The sequence below is a fragment of the Tribolium castaneum genome, chromosome 7 (assembly GCF_031307605.1).
Source record: "Tribolium castaneum strain GA2 chromosome 7, icTriCast1.1, whole genome shotgun sequence".
Classification (NCBI taxonomy): domain Eukaryota; kingdom Metazoa; phylum Arthropoda; class Insecta; order Coleoptera; family Tenebrionidae; genus Tribolium; species Tribolium castaneum.
The window spans coordinates 10,045,371-10,062,092 of record NC_087400.1 but is presented as its reverse complement, the minus strand read 5'-3'; the positions used below and the strand labels follow the sequence as shown (position 1 = coordinate 10,062,092).

Below are 16,722 nucleotides of genomic sequence, written 5' to 3'. Positions count from 1 at the left end.
TATTGGAGCAGGTCAGAGGAAAATATATGTATGTAAGGCGAGCGTCGTGATTTTTCGAAATTTTACGACGATTTTAACGATTCGATGTTTAATTGTTGCCTAATTAGGGCAATAAAGATTTTTTAACCTCGCCGATTGCGTATCCAGTTTTATGTAGGTAGGCGTAGTAAATAGTAAACGCTTGAGTTGTAATGGGTAGAAAAATGCAATAAAGTAGGTTATCAAATTGTCGAAAGAAGGAAAACGGATGATATAAGTGAAGAAGTGGCTACAAATTGCTGGGATTGCCTTTTTCTTGATATTAATGGACCGCAGAGGGAATTCATTATCTAAAACAAGTTATTGTATAATAAATTACGGTAACTGGTCGTTATTTTCTTGATAAATTGTGATTTGCCATAGGTTTTTTTCCTAATAATGTTATTGGCAAATAAATTATAGAGGACTTGTTTGTAACTTACCGCACACTTTGATGTGTCGAGGATCTCGACTTCCGTTGTCACGTTGTCGAAAGTCACGTTGTGGCGGTACAGAAAATCTGAAACGAAACAGAAAATAATGCACTTTGATTAAAAGTAACGAAAAATTATTCCAAATATATTTTATAAATAAAGTAACGTGTTTTATTTAAATAGTGGAAGTTAATAGCACTATTATAGAATAGTTGTCCTTGTTTCTAGTAACAAAAAAATTTTTCAATCATTCGCAATAAAAACTTGACAGACCGATAAAGTCATGATTGCTGAAATGTATTATAGAAGTTGATATGCAACGTTGTAAGAAAAAATTAGGTACATACTAGAAACCTACTTTAGATATATTTTTGTCCATATTAGATTAGTTTTTCTCTAGTTGACAAATTATTATATTATTAATTTGACTGTATAATATACCTCCTATTAAAACAATTATATTATAATTTTCACTACATACCTACTAGACACTAGACACGCTACATTAAAGACAGAAATACCAACTATCAAAAATAAAAACTATATCTTTTTAGTTTTATTTTATATTAAGCGACAAGAAAGTTTTATAAAAAAAATACATTCGAAATTCTTCATAAAAACTTTCCTGTATGATGATTGATAAAATATTTTATGTCAACTTTATTACGATTTTTTTGAAACCTGTCATCACCTAGTTTTTTAAATTTTTATGTGTTAATTACTTTTTTATTAGTTATTTAACTTGAGGAAAATTTTTATTTGGACAGTTTCAGGGAGAAAATCTAGCGGGGCGATCGTTTCAAAAGTTGATTGAAAACTTATTTTGTTAAAAAAAATATCATGGCTTCGAAATTAATTTAAAAAACTGCACTTAGCTAATGAAATAAGATGTATAGAGCTGTTCTTATGACAGAAATAAGTTTTCAAATACTATTTTACCTAGTATTAATTGTTTATTTCAAAACTTAAAAAATGAAATAATAAGAATCCTATCAATTTTATAATCTTTTTTTGGTGTTAGACTATTTTTTTGGCCAGATGTCGGGTCAAATGTGAATAACCCTGTATGAATGGTATATTTTATATCAAGATTAATGTTACTTCCGACATAACATAAAAGTTGTACATAACGGAAACTTATTTTAGATGTATTTTTGTATTGTTTAACTTAAACTTGCTTGATTTTTTTGTTTTTGTCTATCCACAGTCTGCACAGAGTACCTAACTGTGGAGTCGTTTAGTGTATTTTTATAATTTATAAAATAATTTATAATTTATAAAATATAATTTATAATTTATTTTATAATTGCGAAACATTAAAGAATTTCACTGTTTTTTATTTTTTATTTTTTAATTTGAATTTCACAAAAAAGTTGTATCTTTTCGTGCTTGCTTTATTGTATAAGGGGTAATGCTTTTGGTTCATTTTCTGGGGTTTAGGTGTCGCATTAAGTGTGTTTATCCTAATTATACAAAAAAATATAAAAAATTATTGCCGCTTATAAAATAAGTCAAGAACAAAAAAGATAAAACCTATTATGTTTTATTGTCAATACATTTTTTGTATTTATATTATTTTATTACTTTAATTTATTTTATTTTATTATTTTTTGCATTTATTTTTTTTATTCATTTTCGTTTTTATATTCGTTTTTATTAATTATGTTTTTATATTTCTTTCTAATTTTTATCAGGAAGATAATAATGTGCAAAAATGTAGGTTGTCATTTATAAAAACTCAGAATGACGTCATAATTGTCAAAATATGTTTTGTTATTTATTGTTTTTTATTTTCAATTATTTTAATATTCTTTTCCAATTTTTATCGAAAGATGTGTGTTATTTAAAACAGTTAACAGTTGACAGTTGACGTTATAATTCAAAAACAAAGGACAACATAAATGTCACTATAATGTCAAAATGTAGAAAAATGACTTATAACAAAGATATGAATTTTGTGCTTTACTTTTAGTTCAGTCTGAATACATACACATTATTTCTTTTTACGACAGAAATGCGTCGTTTTATTGAAAACTTACAAAGTAAATAATGAATTAATAAATGTGGCAAACTATTTTCTCTCCGACAGTACATTAATTTAAATGTGAATATTAGGTATGTTTCTAGTTTCTATTCGAAATCAATAAACTTACATATAATTTAATGGCTATTTTGAACAGTTAGCTGAATACTATATTTTTTCTTTTTAACTTTATTGACTAAAATAAGTATATTTTTTGCTATTTTTGAAAAAGATAATCTTAAATAAGTATCATTTATAATTCATAAACAATACAATCTTATTATAAAAGTAAATATCTATTATAAACAGCATATTCTTTCGTTTTAATCAAAGGAGATAAAAATTTAAATTTTTTTAATGAGTGTTTGATAAAAAGTCAAAAGATTATAAAAATTTTCACTGACAATCGAAACTTATGAAGAGTTTCAAATTAAAATTTAAGTGTGCTCTGTTTCTTATTAAAGCAAAATTCAGAAATAATAATAAGCCTTTATTTACTACAGGCATCCCATTTACAGTAAATATATACAAAAACTTAGAACTACACTAATACTATACTAATGATAAAGACGAAACAATCTTCCGCCACGAATCATAGTTGATATCACCGTCTTTACATACATTATTAAATAGGGTAGTCATTAATACGATAGGAGACTTATCAGCTACATTGGTCCTTCTCGCTATAGGATAAAATGTCATGGCTTGTCTGGAGTTTAAACGTGGAACAGCAAAATTTAACATATTTAATAGCCAAGAACAGTCGATGTTATTATTAATTAAATTATACAGAAATTTAATTATAATACAAATACGGCGAAACTGTAAAGATTGGAGACCGAATCTATTCAAAAGCAAGTTCTGGTCATAGCCCCTTATAGGATAATTTCCATCTATTATAAAAACTAGGAATTTTAGGAATCGTCGCTGTATGTTTTCGAGTTGATCTATATGGATTTTATAAATCGGGTGCCAAATAAGTGCGCCGTATTCCAGTTTGCTTCTAACTAACGAGAAGAATAGGGTCTTCATAACTGATAAGTTCTTAAAATCTCGACAATTTCTATAGATGAATCCATATGACTTAATCGCTCTAGCCGTAACATCCCTAATATGCTCACTGAATGCGAGTTCAGTATCGAAAATAACTCCCAAATCTTTAATAATAAAGGTACGATGCAGTGTTACGGACGAAATATCATATACAAATTCAAGGAATTCGCGCTTTTTAGTGTAAGACATAACGTTACATTTGGATGGGTTTAGATAAAGGCGATTTTCATTACACCATTTCACTACTGCGTTAATATTGTTCTGTAAAGTGAGGCAGTCCTCTATAGATTTTATTTCTGTGTAAATTTTAAGATCATCGGCAAAGAGAAGTTTAGCGCATGTTGATAAAGAACCACATATATCATTAATGAAAAGCAAAAATAATAAGGGTCCAAGATTGGAACCTTGCGGCACACCCGAAGTTGCAACGTAACTATCCGAAATGTAGTTACGATATTTAACCCTTTGCTCTCGATTAGCAAGATAAGATTTTATTAGAGATAGCAAAGAACCGGAGAAACCATACTGATCAAGTTTTAACAATAACAGTTGATGATCAATTTGATCAAATGCTTTTTTGAAGTCCATATAAATGACATCAACCTGACCTTTTCTGTCCAAAGCGTCAGATATGAACTGAGTAAAACAGGCTAGATTTGTAACAGTTGATCTTTTTTCAACAAATCCATGCTGCGAAGGTGATATAAATCTTTTTACAGAAGAGTAGATGCGGTCGTAAATAATTGACTCAAAAACTTTCGAGAAATTACACAAGATTGAAATTGGCCTGTAGTTTTGAATTTGTGTTATATCACCCGTTTTGAAGACAGGACAAACGTGTGCTATTTTCCATATGTTAGGAAACGTCGAAGTTTGCAATATTAAATTAAAAATGTATACGAGTGGTTTAGAAAAAATATGTGCACAATCCCTTAATAAAAAGCTGGGGATACCATCACAACCAGCAGTAAGTGTGTCTTTAGATCGCTTTAATACCCGGATTATTTCATGCTCATTAATCTCGTTTACAGTAATAAAACTATTTAGATTCGTCATCATCGAGGGACTATCTGAAGTCAATGTCATGTCAGAAAAAACACTTTTGAAGAATTTAGCGAAACTATTTACTATATCATTAGGATTTGATATTGCATTACCATTATGATACAACACACCCGGAATTCTAGAGTTACGCTTTTTAGCTTGAACAAAAGACCAGAATTTCTTTGGATCTTTGGAGATAGTGTTTTCCATGTGGCCGATGTATTGAGAATAGGCAGTAGTTATTAGGGATTTTGAAAGAGATCGAAGTTTCTTAAACTCCTCATAGAAATGCATATTTTTAGTTCGACGATATTTCTTTAAAATGTTAGATTTACGACGTAGACAATTGATAATGTCAGTGTTGAACCAAGTAGGAAATGTGCGGTAGTTTTTACGACAACATAGTTTTGGAACAGATAACTCAAAACAATTGTAGAGGGTTTCATAAAAAACTCGACATGCCTCATTCACATCGCTAAACTTCTCCAGTTCGGACCAATCAACTACCTGTAAAGTAGTGTATAGACAATCAAAATTTGCTTTTTTAAAAAATGATAGCTTATTTGCTGATTAACTTAACTTAGTGATTAACGTGATAGTTTATCGACATTTTTGCTTGTACACTACGTTGAAAATCGCTGAGGACAAAAATACGTAATAGTAAATTTGAATTAAAAAATTATAAAATAAACGAAAGTTTAATTAAATGTCTAATAAACTGTTTCAGTATAAATGGACGTATTCTAGAATCCTAAAACCATGTCCCAATAATAAATTGATTACTAAATCATTTTTAAAAACTAGGAAGCAAAAAGTGAAAACGTAAAAATTACGACCCACCATTGCGCAGAAAGCCATTTTTCCGGGTTAATAAAAATAAATTGTTAATAAATTTGTCTCATTGCAAGTGATACTTTTGCAAATGACTAAAAACCATTCCGTACTCAGTCATCCTTGACCAAATTCTCCGGTTTGTTTACTTAACTAATTAGGCAGTTTAAAATAAATCGGAATTTAGTTAAAAGCGTGCCTAGCTATGCTTGGTTACCCATCAGTGATTTTCCCACTGTGTTTAAGTTTCAAGAAAATTCGTCATCCAAAATATTGCACATCTGCCGATTGAATCCAAAAATAACTCCAGTGGTTGTAAATTAATTAATTCTGCCTAATAGGCACAGAGGTCAAAATACCATCTGTGGTGCTTTTTGTTACTATATTTAAACTTGTCTGGCTGTACCATGACCTACACATAAAATATCCTTTATAATGGTCAGACTGTGCAATCATACATTAGTAAGCAATTTCTGATAAATGCACCATTATTTATTAACACACCATTTAGATATAAATTAATAAAGTGGCGTCTATTACCGATACACCTAAGAAGGCTAGAATAAATCACTCCAAGAACAACAATTTATATTACAAAATATTATTAAATGGTCGCTATTATTTACAACACGGACGTGTAAGAATGGCAGTATTGTCACTTTGTCAGCCGATAGTGAAAATAAATAACAATTTTGACCCAGTTATTATTAATGCAATGTCTCACAGATAATGAATGGTGAGGTACTCAACACTTACCCAACTTCTGACTAATAACACAACGGAAAAAATTAACATATTTGATAGAAGGGTTTTATTGACCCCGTCCTGCTATTAAAATAAAAGCTTTCGAACCCTAAAATGATAAAAAACTATCTTAATTGTCGGATTCCTGGAGGCTATAGGAAAGTCGCTTTTTACGCATTTTGAGATGATTGACTCGAAATGGGGTCGGATTTATGTGAATTTTTCCCGAGATATTAAGAGTCACTTTAAAATTCATTGCTACAGGGAGATTAATTGGATCGTAAAGATAACGAAAGTCGGATAAAGCCGGCGATTAACATTTTGGAAGAATTTTCCCTGATAAAAAATTGGGAACAAGACCGAGGAATTCGACTTTAACGAGCAAATTTGAATCACAATTTGCTGATTAGGCAGAATTAGTCACCGCATTGACTTAATTTTTTATTTGAAATTATAAAAATAGAGATAAAAATGTACAGAAATTTTTAGAATCGATTGCTTTGTTGAATATTAAATTTTCATAAATATTACAAAATAATGTTTTATTTGTTAAAATATAGATAATACAAAGTTATTCAGTGGCCGCAGTATAAAAGCAATTTTTACATGTTATCTGTTCATTTTGTTGTTCACAATGGCCCAAGTCGTAAAAGTGAGTATTTTCCAGCGTTTCCTTAATTTTCAGTTACAGAAAAAATATATGTATAGGTTGTAATTCTTCTTGTCTTGCTGATGACAGTCATCGACACCAGCGAAGGTATAAATAACTTTTCCCTGATTTTGCGAAAACTTTGTTGTCTTTTCTTGTAGGAGCTCCATTTTTCATTGGAAAACTAATTGTTAAGAAAGCGCTAAAAAAGATGGGTTTAACAAAAAAAGCAAAACATGGCAAATTTGGACTGTTGAAAAGTTCATACTTTGGTAGACGTCTTGTTTTATTATTTTATTTATATTAATGATTGTTTTGTAGGTGAGGATGGACAGTTTCAATCGCTGCAGCATTGAAACTCCAGCTTAAAGTCTTAGTTTACGTTTTGAGGGCTCTGTGTATGTAGGTTTATTAGGTGTTTGCAAAATAACTGTTTAAAAAACCTTTAAAATAAATCGATATCACAAAAATTTTGTTTACTTTTTATGAGAAGTTAAATTTTGAAAAATAAATTAAGTATTTACTAAAAAATAAAAATGATGTTTATACATTGTACTGGGTGCTGCATTTTGGATGTCCTAATAGAGAATTTCCGAAACTAAGAGGTTTAGAGAAAGACGAGAGACACATTCTCGGGTCAATTTTTTGAGAAAATAATTTTGGTCAAAACCAAATTATCGTCTTTTGTTTTCGACTTATAAACAAAAGTTGACATTTTAGCAAAATTAAAAAAAAATCATGTCTTCCTTATTATAATATTATATAATAATATATACAGGCACTTGTTTACAGAGAATTTAATAATGTTATCAACGTTTTTTAATTATTCGTTTAGCTGTAATAACATAAAGTTGTAATTTTTTAAATAGGAAGCATAGTTGGCTATGACAATTTCAAAAAACATTTGTTTTTGTTGATTGATGTTTTTATATAATTTTGATAAAAAATATATCTAAAATATTTAAAAGGAGTTGGCCATGGAAAAATTATTTCACATAAAAGGTGCGAATACTCTATACATTTTGTGAACGGTTATTGAAGTAAAAAATGTGAAATTATAAAAATAAGCTAAGTTAAAGTTATTTTCAGTTGAACAAATATACGATGGTCGCAAATTTTATTTACATAAAAAATGTGCAGAAAATTGAAAACGATGTGTCACTACCATTTGATGACACTTTTGTATGATTTAGTGAAGTGCAATTGAGTTGACATTGATAATGTATTGTTTTGATAATATATTGTTTTTTCGCAGATGGTATTTGATTTTGGTGTTTGAATCGATATTTTTTTGTAAAATAAACAGGCACTCATACAGTTAATAAGATTTTTCTTTTTCCGAGGTCTCATGTTTAATTTGCAAATAAAATGAGAATGTAAATTAAATGTAATAATTTATAATTTTTATTAAGCGCCAAAATTTGACCAAATAATAATAATTTACTATGCTGTTTTTGAATTAATTAGTGTTTATAAAAATCATTAAATTATAAATATTTGTTGGATAATACAATGTGTTTTTAAATGATTTAACTAGTTAACTTTGAAATTGGTTTACATGTCAAAAAATTTGTGCCGCTCTAATTAATTCAATCCTCTGTCAATAAATGTCAAATCTGTCAGTTGTTAAATTCACTTATATTTTTTAAAAAAATTCGTTAAGATCCAACTAAATTGTGCAAGAAAACATTGTTATTGTCAAAGCGTATTTTTGAATTGGAGGCTTAATAAATAGAGAATGGTAGTATTCGATGTCTAAATGCCTTTCATTAGTTATATGAAGCGGCATTTTCTAATTTTGCATGAGATATTGTATATTTTTCATAGTTTTAATTGAAAATACAAAATGTTGCGAAATGTTTTTTTAATATTTAAAAATAATGTATTACACAAATAGACATATCAAATGAAAAAAATAGGTTTTCAAAAATATCACAACCGCCTATAATTCCTGTTAAAAAAATTAAACTTTATTAATATAAAGTTAATTAACTTTATTAATATAAAGTAATAATTACAGCTAAACAAATGGTTAAAAAACCGCTGATAAAATTATTAAATTCTCAGCAAAAAAAGTGCCTTATAATGTCTTTTTTCAAATATGAACCTTTTTTAATAAGAAATAAATAATTTTTTTTAATTTCGCTAAAATTTCAACCTTTGTTTATAAATCAAAAACTATAAAGATGATGGTGGAATGCAGTATTATTTTCTCAAAAAACAGACCTAAGTTTTTCTAAACCTCTTAGTTTCAGAGATCCAAAATGCAACACCCTGTACATAATAAAAGGTATATTATAGAACAGAGAATATGTTGACTAAATCACCTTGTACAATTTAAAAAAAAATTTCATCTTGCAGGACAGTTCTTAAAGTTCTTAATATTACATCAAAGTTATTAAAGTTATATAACATATAACAATTCTGAAATTGTATGTTGTTAATATATAAATATTTAACATATATTTAATAAATAAAAACTCTGTACAAAATTTAGTTTTGTTATTTTTACAATACATTGTTTTAAAAAATTGTGTTTGCCATTAAAAATTATAAAAATGAAAGAAAAAAAATTGAAGCACAATAAAATTATAACTTTTGCAATGACTATTATACTTTGATGCAAAAAATAGTCAGATATAATAAGTAAATCCAGAGCGAGTCATTTGTTGTGGTGTATTTTTGGAATTTTCTTAGATGTGACCAAGTGATAATTTCAGCTATGGACCTATAATAATTTGTAAAAAATTAAATTTGTAAATGAATGAATTTTAATTTAAATATAACAGTATCACGTGGCAATTCTAATTAGTATTTTTACTTGCATCTTAAAATTTCAGGTACACCACACTTTGTGAAACCTATTAAATAAAAAAAATCGACAGGGTGATATTTATTACTAAGTTCAAGTTTAAAAGTCATATAAAAAAGATAAAAACGCAAAAATGCATGCCATGAATAACCATTTGTGCTTTAAACAGATAATAAAACGTATCGTCACGTAAGACTGTTTTATAGCTAAATTTTGGAAATTTTTGCGAATAGATAACACAAAATTATTCAAACCAACTTGTATATAAGTTCCTCTCCATAGTGAAACAGCAGCTTATTTCTAACAAAACCACAATGGCTCACATTGTAAAAGTAAGTAGTTTTTCAAAACCCGAAAATTCGTAGTGATAAAAAACCCTCTTACAGGCTGTCGTATTAGTTGCTTTGTTGATGACAGTCATCGACACAAGTGAAGGTAATATCAAACAATTTTTTACGAATTAAGTTTTACACACTTTTTTGTACAAATAGGTGCTCCGTTTTTACTCACCAAACTACTTATTAAGAAAGCTTTAAAAAAGTTAGATTTTCTTAACCCAGAGAAATTAATGGAAATGATGCAAGGCGGTGGACAAATGGGTGGTGCAGGTTTGGGTCTTATTGTAACATTTTCTTTTTATAATTTTTTTCGTAGCAGGAGGTGGTGGCAGCGGTAGCGCTCAAATGTCAGGCCAAAAACCCCCACAATCAGGAGGAGGACAAAAGCACTGAATCAGCTTCGAATTTTAGGAATAACAAAATTTTGTTACAATTTTGGGGGTTATTGGTTTTTAGTTGTTTATAACTTCAAAGTTAAAACCTGGAAATTTCAAATATGTTATAAATAAATAATTTATTTGCAAATTCAGTAGTTTGTTTTTTACCTACTCTAATCACTTTTTTATTATAATTTTTGTCAATGGTCGTAAATTTTATTATACCGGGTGACCCAGGGGTGTGCAATAGGTCTATAACTTTTTTTTACTAGAAATATTACCATGTCGTTTTTATTATCCGATAGGTCGACTTCAAGTTTAAAAACTAAAAACACTTTTACTATACACAGGGAATTGTATACAGGGTGGTGAAACAAAGTTACATTTTTTTAATGGAACACCCTATATATTTTTGCATAATTAGATTCTACGCAAAAAAAATATGTAACTTTATGTAAATTATTATGGGTCTATCACTTTTCATTGCATTTCATTTCGACTTTTCGTTATAAAAAAAAAACAATTTTTGAAAAATCACTGCAAAGTCGCCTATAAATATTTTCCGGTAAATTTGTGAAAGAAAAACATTTTTATACATTGTGTAGCAAATTTGAAGTATTTCTTAGTGGTCAGAGATTTTGTTTCTTTTTTATTTATTTTATTATTAATTCTTGATAATTAAATTCCTTTTATGTATCAAGTAATAATTAAATTAGTAATGGAATTAGTCGCATTAGTACATATCAAAAAATAAATTACCATTTAATTACCACCAGATTCTATGATAAAAAATTTCATTGTAATAAAATATTTTTTTTATATCTCGAAAAATACTTTAAATTTGGTGTGCAAACCCTATACCATTAGAAAGCTTATGCAAAATGCTTTCGACACGTGTAAAAAATACATGGTGTTCCACTTGAAAAAAATTAGTTATTCAACTTTTTGTGTTTTGGCATACCCTGTATATTATCTGCGTGACTATTTGCTAAAACTGCAAGGTATTCTAAATTTTTCTGTGGCAAATTTGTCGGAATATATTCATTGCCGACTTCGTAATAATTTTTCAAAAATTAGTCTTTTTTATAACGAAAAGTTGAATAATTTCGAAACGAAAAGTGATAGACCTATAATAATTTATACAAAGTTACATTATTTTTTGTGTAAAATCAAATTATGTAAAAATCTATAAGCTGTTCCACTTAAAAAACATAACTTTGGTTCACCACCCTGTACCTTATACAACACCCTGTGTATAATAAAAATATTTTTAGTTTGTAAACTTTAAGTCGATTTATCGTATAATGACAACAACGTGGTAATATTTTAAATAGCAAAAAAGTTATAGACCGATTACACACCCCTAAGACACCCTGTATTTCCCTTTGTTAATAAAATTGGAAAAAGATTATTCTAGTTTTCTTTATTTTGACGGTGTATGAGCGTGAAAGAGAGCTCGGTTTTATCCGTGATGTGTCATTCCGTTGCCATTTTGCCCATTATCTTGTGAAAGAAGCTTTTACTCAGGCGCACAGTAGGTGGTCCAATCTTTATCGGACGTTTAGCGACATCCAGCAAGCTCGCGACAACTTCTTGACTCATAGATTTTTAAGACTGACACCAATTAACGAATAAATGGAAAGCAGAATTTATTAATGAGCGAAACAAATCACTGTGGATTCTTTTGTGGTGCAGCCATTTATTTCTGGTTCCCGTGTAAAGAAATGACACAATTTTATGTGTTTCCATTATTCCAGCCACTCACTAATTTTTTATTTTTCATTTTTAATAGAATTTTTTTTCAAAATTATTATTATAACTAGAAAAAATAACAATATAACAATATATCCCTTTCTAACGTTTTTACATTTATGCTAGTTGTATACGAGTCAAATTAGGTGAGGTGAGCGAGGCACCAATTTACTAAACTAAAATAAAACTAATAAAAAGAAAAAAGTAAAGGTAAAACACCATTTTGAAAATACTCATTTCTCATTTGGAGCCACTTCTTAAAAACAACACCATTTAGAAGTGAATTTTAGGTTTGTTTTTTACAAAATGTTTCAAAAAATTGACTTTTTAACTTGGAATTAACAAGTTGAGGTTTGGTTGAAAAAAGTGCTTAAACCTTCCAAAAAGCACGATTTTAGCAACATTTGAACCCAGACTGTTCATATTGTGTTTATTTGAGACCAAATTTTGCCAAAAAATTGTCTTTCATGTTGTTAATCCCTTTCTTCGTGGATGTAATTAATATTTTGTATATAACTTAACTTGTGTTTCTTGCTGAAAAAATGTGTTAAAACGTTTAAAAGGCAACATAATGTAAAAGTTGCGACACAATTTTGTGATTGTTTGGTCCGATTTACCAAAACCAGACGAAGAAATAAAGTTTTAGGCTTAAAAACGAGTTAAAATTATCAGAAAATACACCGCTGTTGAGATGATTTAGTGATTCTTGTAAATTTCTGAAAAATTTTGTCTCTGCTAAAAAATGTGTTAAAACTCATCACAATGCATTAAATAAACAAAGCAGAAAATCCTTAGGAAATGCCTTTTACATTTCATTGAAATTTGTGTTAAGTTTATGTCTGGGTAAAGAAATAGGTCGAAAAAAGAAGTTTTTGTTACGCTCTACTGAAATCGAAATTAGATTTATTTACTAGTAGACAGTCAACGCAAACTTTTGTTGCAATCTAAATATTGCTTAGTACATATTTCGTATTGCAGAAGCTACTTTTTATCTACCTTTGAGACATGGCATAATAATATAAGATAAAAATAAAAAATACTTTTACTCCCCCTTTTTCATATAAGCCCATGAAAGTACAGTCACGATCAAAAGAAATGACACCTCTCAAACCGCAGCCACTAATTATGTCGGTATGTTACAGTTAATGGTTATTATGTTAAATTAATACAAATTTACGCACTTTTATGCTGAATAATTATCTCAAAAAAATTTGATAAGTTATTTTCAGTTCTTGAATTATTGAGAAAAATCAAAATTTCGTAATTTTCGTTTTTATTATTTTAAGCGATAATTAAAAGAACTAGACGTTTTTTAAGTCGGATATTCTTAAAGCACTTTTTACAACAAATCTAAATCTGTCATTACCTTTTCAAAAGGGTTCTTGATGTCAGGGTTACAACACTCAACTTTAGTTTTTCTTATGGACGCCATATTCGATACTTTTATCTTTGAAAAGTCTTTTTGATCCTGATTACAATGATGTATCATCACATGATATGATGGAATCTTACATGCTAATTAAAGTTAAGAAAAGAGCATTTCTGCTTTGGAAAAAACGTCAAAAATGTTGTTTAACAACTAAGTTTTGACATTTCAAATAAATATGCGAACAGAATTTTTATAACTTTGTCTTGTTTTGTTTTGCGAGGAATAAAATTCTAACTTATAAGGTAGTTTAGTTTTTAAATAACTAAGTTTGGAGGAACCAAGAACCAAATTCAATTAAATCTCTAAAATCTAGTTTGTTTAAAAACACAACTGTTAACGTTTTTTCCAAATCAATCTTCGCAAAAATGCTTTTTTCTCCATTTTGATCAGCATGTCAAATTCGATCATATCATATGATACATCACTGTAATCAGAAAGAAAAACACTTTTCAAAAATACAAGTATCAAATATGGCGTCCATAAGAAAAGTCAAAGTTAAGTATCTCTGACATCAAGAACGCCTTGGAAAATTTGATGACAGATATAGATGCCTTGTAGAAAAGTGCCTGAAAAACGTCTTAGTTAAAAACTTCTAGTTCTTTTGGTTGTTGCTTAAAAAAATAAAAACGAAAATTACAAACTTCCGTTTTTTTCCAATAATTCAAAAACTAAACATGACACATCAAATTTTCTTTTAGATAATTGTTCAGCAAAAAATGCGTAACTTTGCCCTAATCTAACCGACCTCCTATCTCGGATAATTACTGAGATCCCCATGGTGGAGCTCGAAAAACGGAATCCTATATTTGGGTACTTTATAAACTAGCTCAATATTTTGTAAGCTAACTGGACAGTTTGTAAGCTTTGTTGAAATTTTGACCCAAAACATTTTAGTCATGCATATCCGGCCCAGTTGAAAGGCGTGTCATTCTTGTTGATCATGACTGTACATAAGTTATTGCTTTCCTAATTTTCCACCATCAGGAAAAAATGACGTACTTTCCACTCTCATTTTTCGCTCTAGTAGGTAAATAAAATTCTTTTTAAGGAATATTTGGAAGGAGAAATTTTTTATTTTTCTACCGTCATAAATAGCTATAGACACAATTTTGCAACAATCTCGAAAAAAACTTATGTTTTACCTATTTTAAAAATCTGTAGTTCTTGTTTATCAAAATTTCTCAAAAAACTAAGTTTTTAAACCAAAAGAAGGCTTTGGAAACCCAATTCGGTGTTTTTTAGTACTTTTTGAAAAAACTGTGCCAAGTTAAAACGGGGCAAAACATAAAACTATCAACATTTTTTGGTTGATTTTAAACGAAATATCGCCCAAAAATTGCGTTTCATGTGTGTCATGTGACAAATGTGCGAATGTTCAAAAAAGCGAAAAAACTGTTTCAAACATAAAAACTTGTATACAGACTAAAAAACTAAAATTTTGGTAATAATCCTTGAAATATTTTGCGAAATAAAAACGTGGGAAGAAGAAAAAAATTCGTGCACCAGTTCCTTGCTATAAAATTGTACGTCCATTTCAAAACCCCACTCCAGTTTCTAATTATTCTTATGCAAGCACCGCTTTATTTATTAGAATCACAAATTAAAAACCAGGCATTTCTGTGTTAAACAAGAGCTCTATTTAGTCTTAATTGCTGTTAAGGAAAAAAACTCACCACTGGTAGAACTGTATTCTCCAATATAACGCTTGGTTAGGTAGCGAACGGTGACAGCTGAAACAAGCAAAGAAAGGAATAATTAATACGATTAGGAAGCTGTAACACAGTAAATTTTTTCTCCTCCCGTTGTTTATATACTCGTTTCGAAAAGATGGGATTGCGAACACGATTTTCCTGCAAGTAGTGAGTGATGTAACGACGTTAAAAGAGCTTCGATATTGAGTTGTCACTCAGTTCGTTGGCAAAAACTGGTTCTATCGTGCTGCCACAGATTCCTGAAGGACATCAATATTCACTCTCGTGTACCATCATTTTGCTTTTTTTACAATCCAATCAATTCTGATCATTTCTCACGGACCGAAATCAATGTCTAACATGCTGCATGGTGACAGGACAAGACGTGCAAGATGTCACCGCTGGATAACTAATGGGGGCTTTTGCCACGCCGCTGACAAATAATTAGACATTTGCCACGAAAAATTACGACATAGTCCGCGGAATGGAGACGTTAATGTCAAAGTTATTGCACTTCTAACCCCGTCTGAGAGCTCTTTATTATTTAAGATATTGGCTGTCCCAGCAAGCTGAAAAAGTCCACTATTATTTATCCTGTTAGCCAGCTCTTGTCTGCAGAAAAGCAGATTATTTTTATAGAAGGGCCATGTGAATTTGTAGTTATTAATAATACGAGAGCGAAAACAGAAGCTTAAAATCCGAGGGCTGTCGGATACGTATACGCTCGTTGCATACCTAGACACCTGAGAACTTTAAACGTTTTCGCATAAATTCAAATTTTTAAACATATTAATTTAAAACACGTTGCTATGGGAAGCGTGTTTTAAAATAGTGAAAACACTTGGCTATGGGAAACGTGTTTTAAAATAGTGTTTATAATTTAGGATTCAGATATTAAAAAGAAGGCTTAAAATGTTATCAACAAAAAAAAGTTTATAATGAACAACAACATATACAGACTAAACCAAAAGTTACGCACAAAATCCATGTCTGTTATGTCATTTTTCAAAAAAATCCTCGAACACGTTAATTTTATTTTTTTAATTGTTACATTTTAACACCATACTGACATTTATGACATCATTTGTTTTTGAGTAATGACGTCATTTTTTTTTAATGTCAACTGACATTTTTGATTACATCGTTATTTTTCTGGCAAGAATTAAAAAGTTTCAAAAAATTAAGCAGACAATTCTAAAAAGAAGAATATAAAATAAATATATTAAAAAAAAATATTGAAAGTTTTATACAAAATGCCATTTCTTTTTATTCTTGCTTTATTTTATAAGGGGTAATTGCATTTTGTTCATTTTTTTTTGTATTTAGGTTTTCAAGTGTTTTCGTTCTAATTATTAAAAGAAAAACAGACGAAAAAACAAATGCCTTTTGTGTTTATTCTTTATTTTATTAATTTTTTTACTTTAAATTTAATTTATATTTTAATTTTTCTTATTATTAGATAGTACCTATTAAAACAGAAAACAAAAATGTCGCTTGTCATTTAAAAACATTTAAAATCACGTTACA

At 28.9% G+C, this 16,722-nt stretch overlaps 1 protein-coding gene and 1 long non-coding RNA gene across 4 annotated transcripts in view; one reads left to right on the top strand and one right to left on the bottom strand.

Annotated features, from left to right (window-relative positions):
* The window catches only part of LOC660862 (ras-related and estrogen-regulated growth inhibitor), a 161,051-nt gene that overhangs the window by 63,775 nt on the left and 80,554 nt on the right, over positions 1-16,722 (bottom strand). For all 3 annotated transcript variants that reach the window (XM_008200332.3, XM_008200331.3, XM_008200333.3), the window contains exons 2-3: positions 15,178-15,234; positions 462-538 (exon numbers count right to left, since the gene is read on the bottom strand). In XM_008200332.3, the coding sequence (XP_008198554.1) occupies positions 462-538; positions 15,178-15,234 (134 nt within the window). The remainder of the gene's footprint in view (positions 1-461; positions 539-15,177; positions 15,235-16,722) is intronic.
* On the top strand, positions 6,703-7,266 carry LOC135266672 (uncharacterized). Its single transcript, XR_010334812.1, has 4 exons — positions 6,703-6,799; positions 6,856-6,904; positions 6,958-7,068; positions 7,118-7,266. It is a non-coding gene; the product is annotated as an uncharacterized LOC135266672 (long non-coding RNA).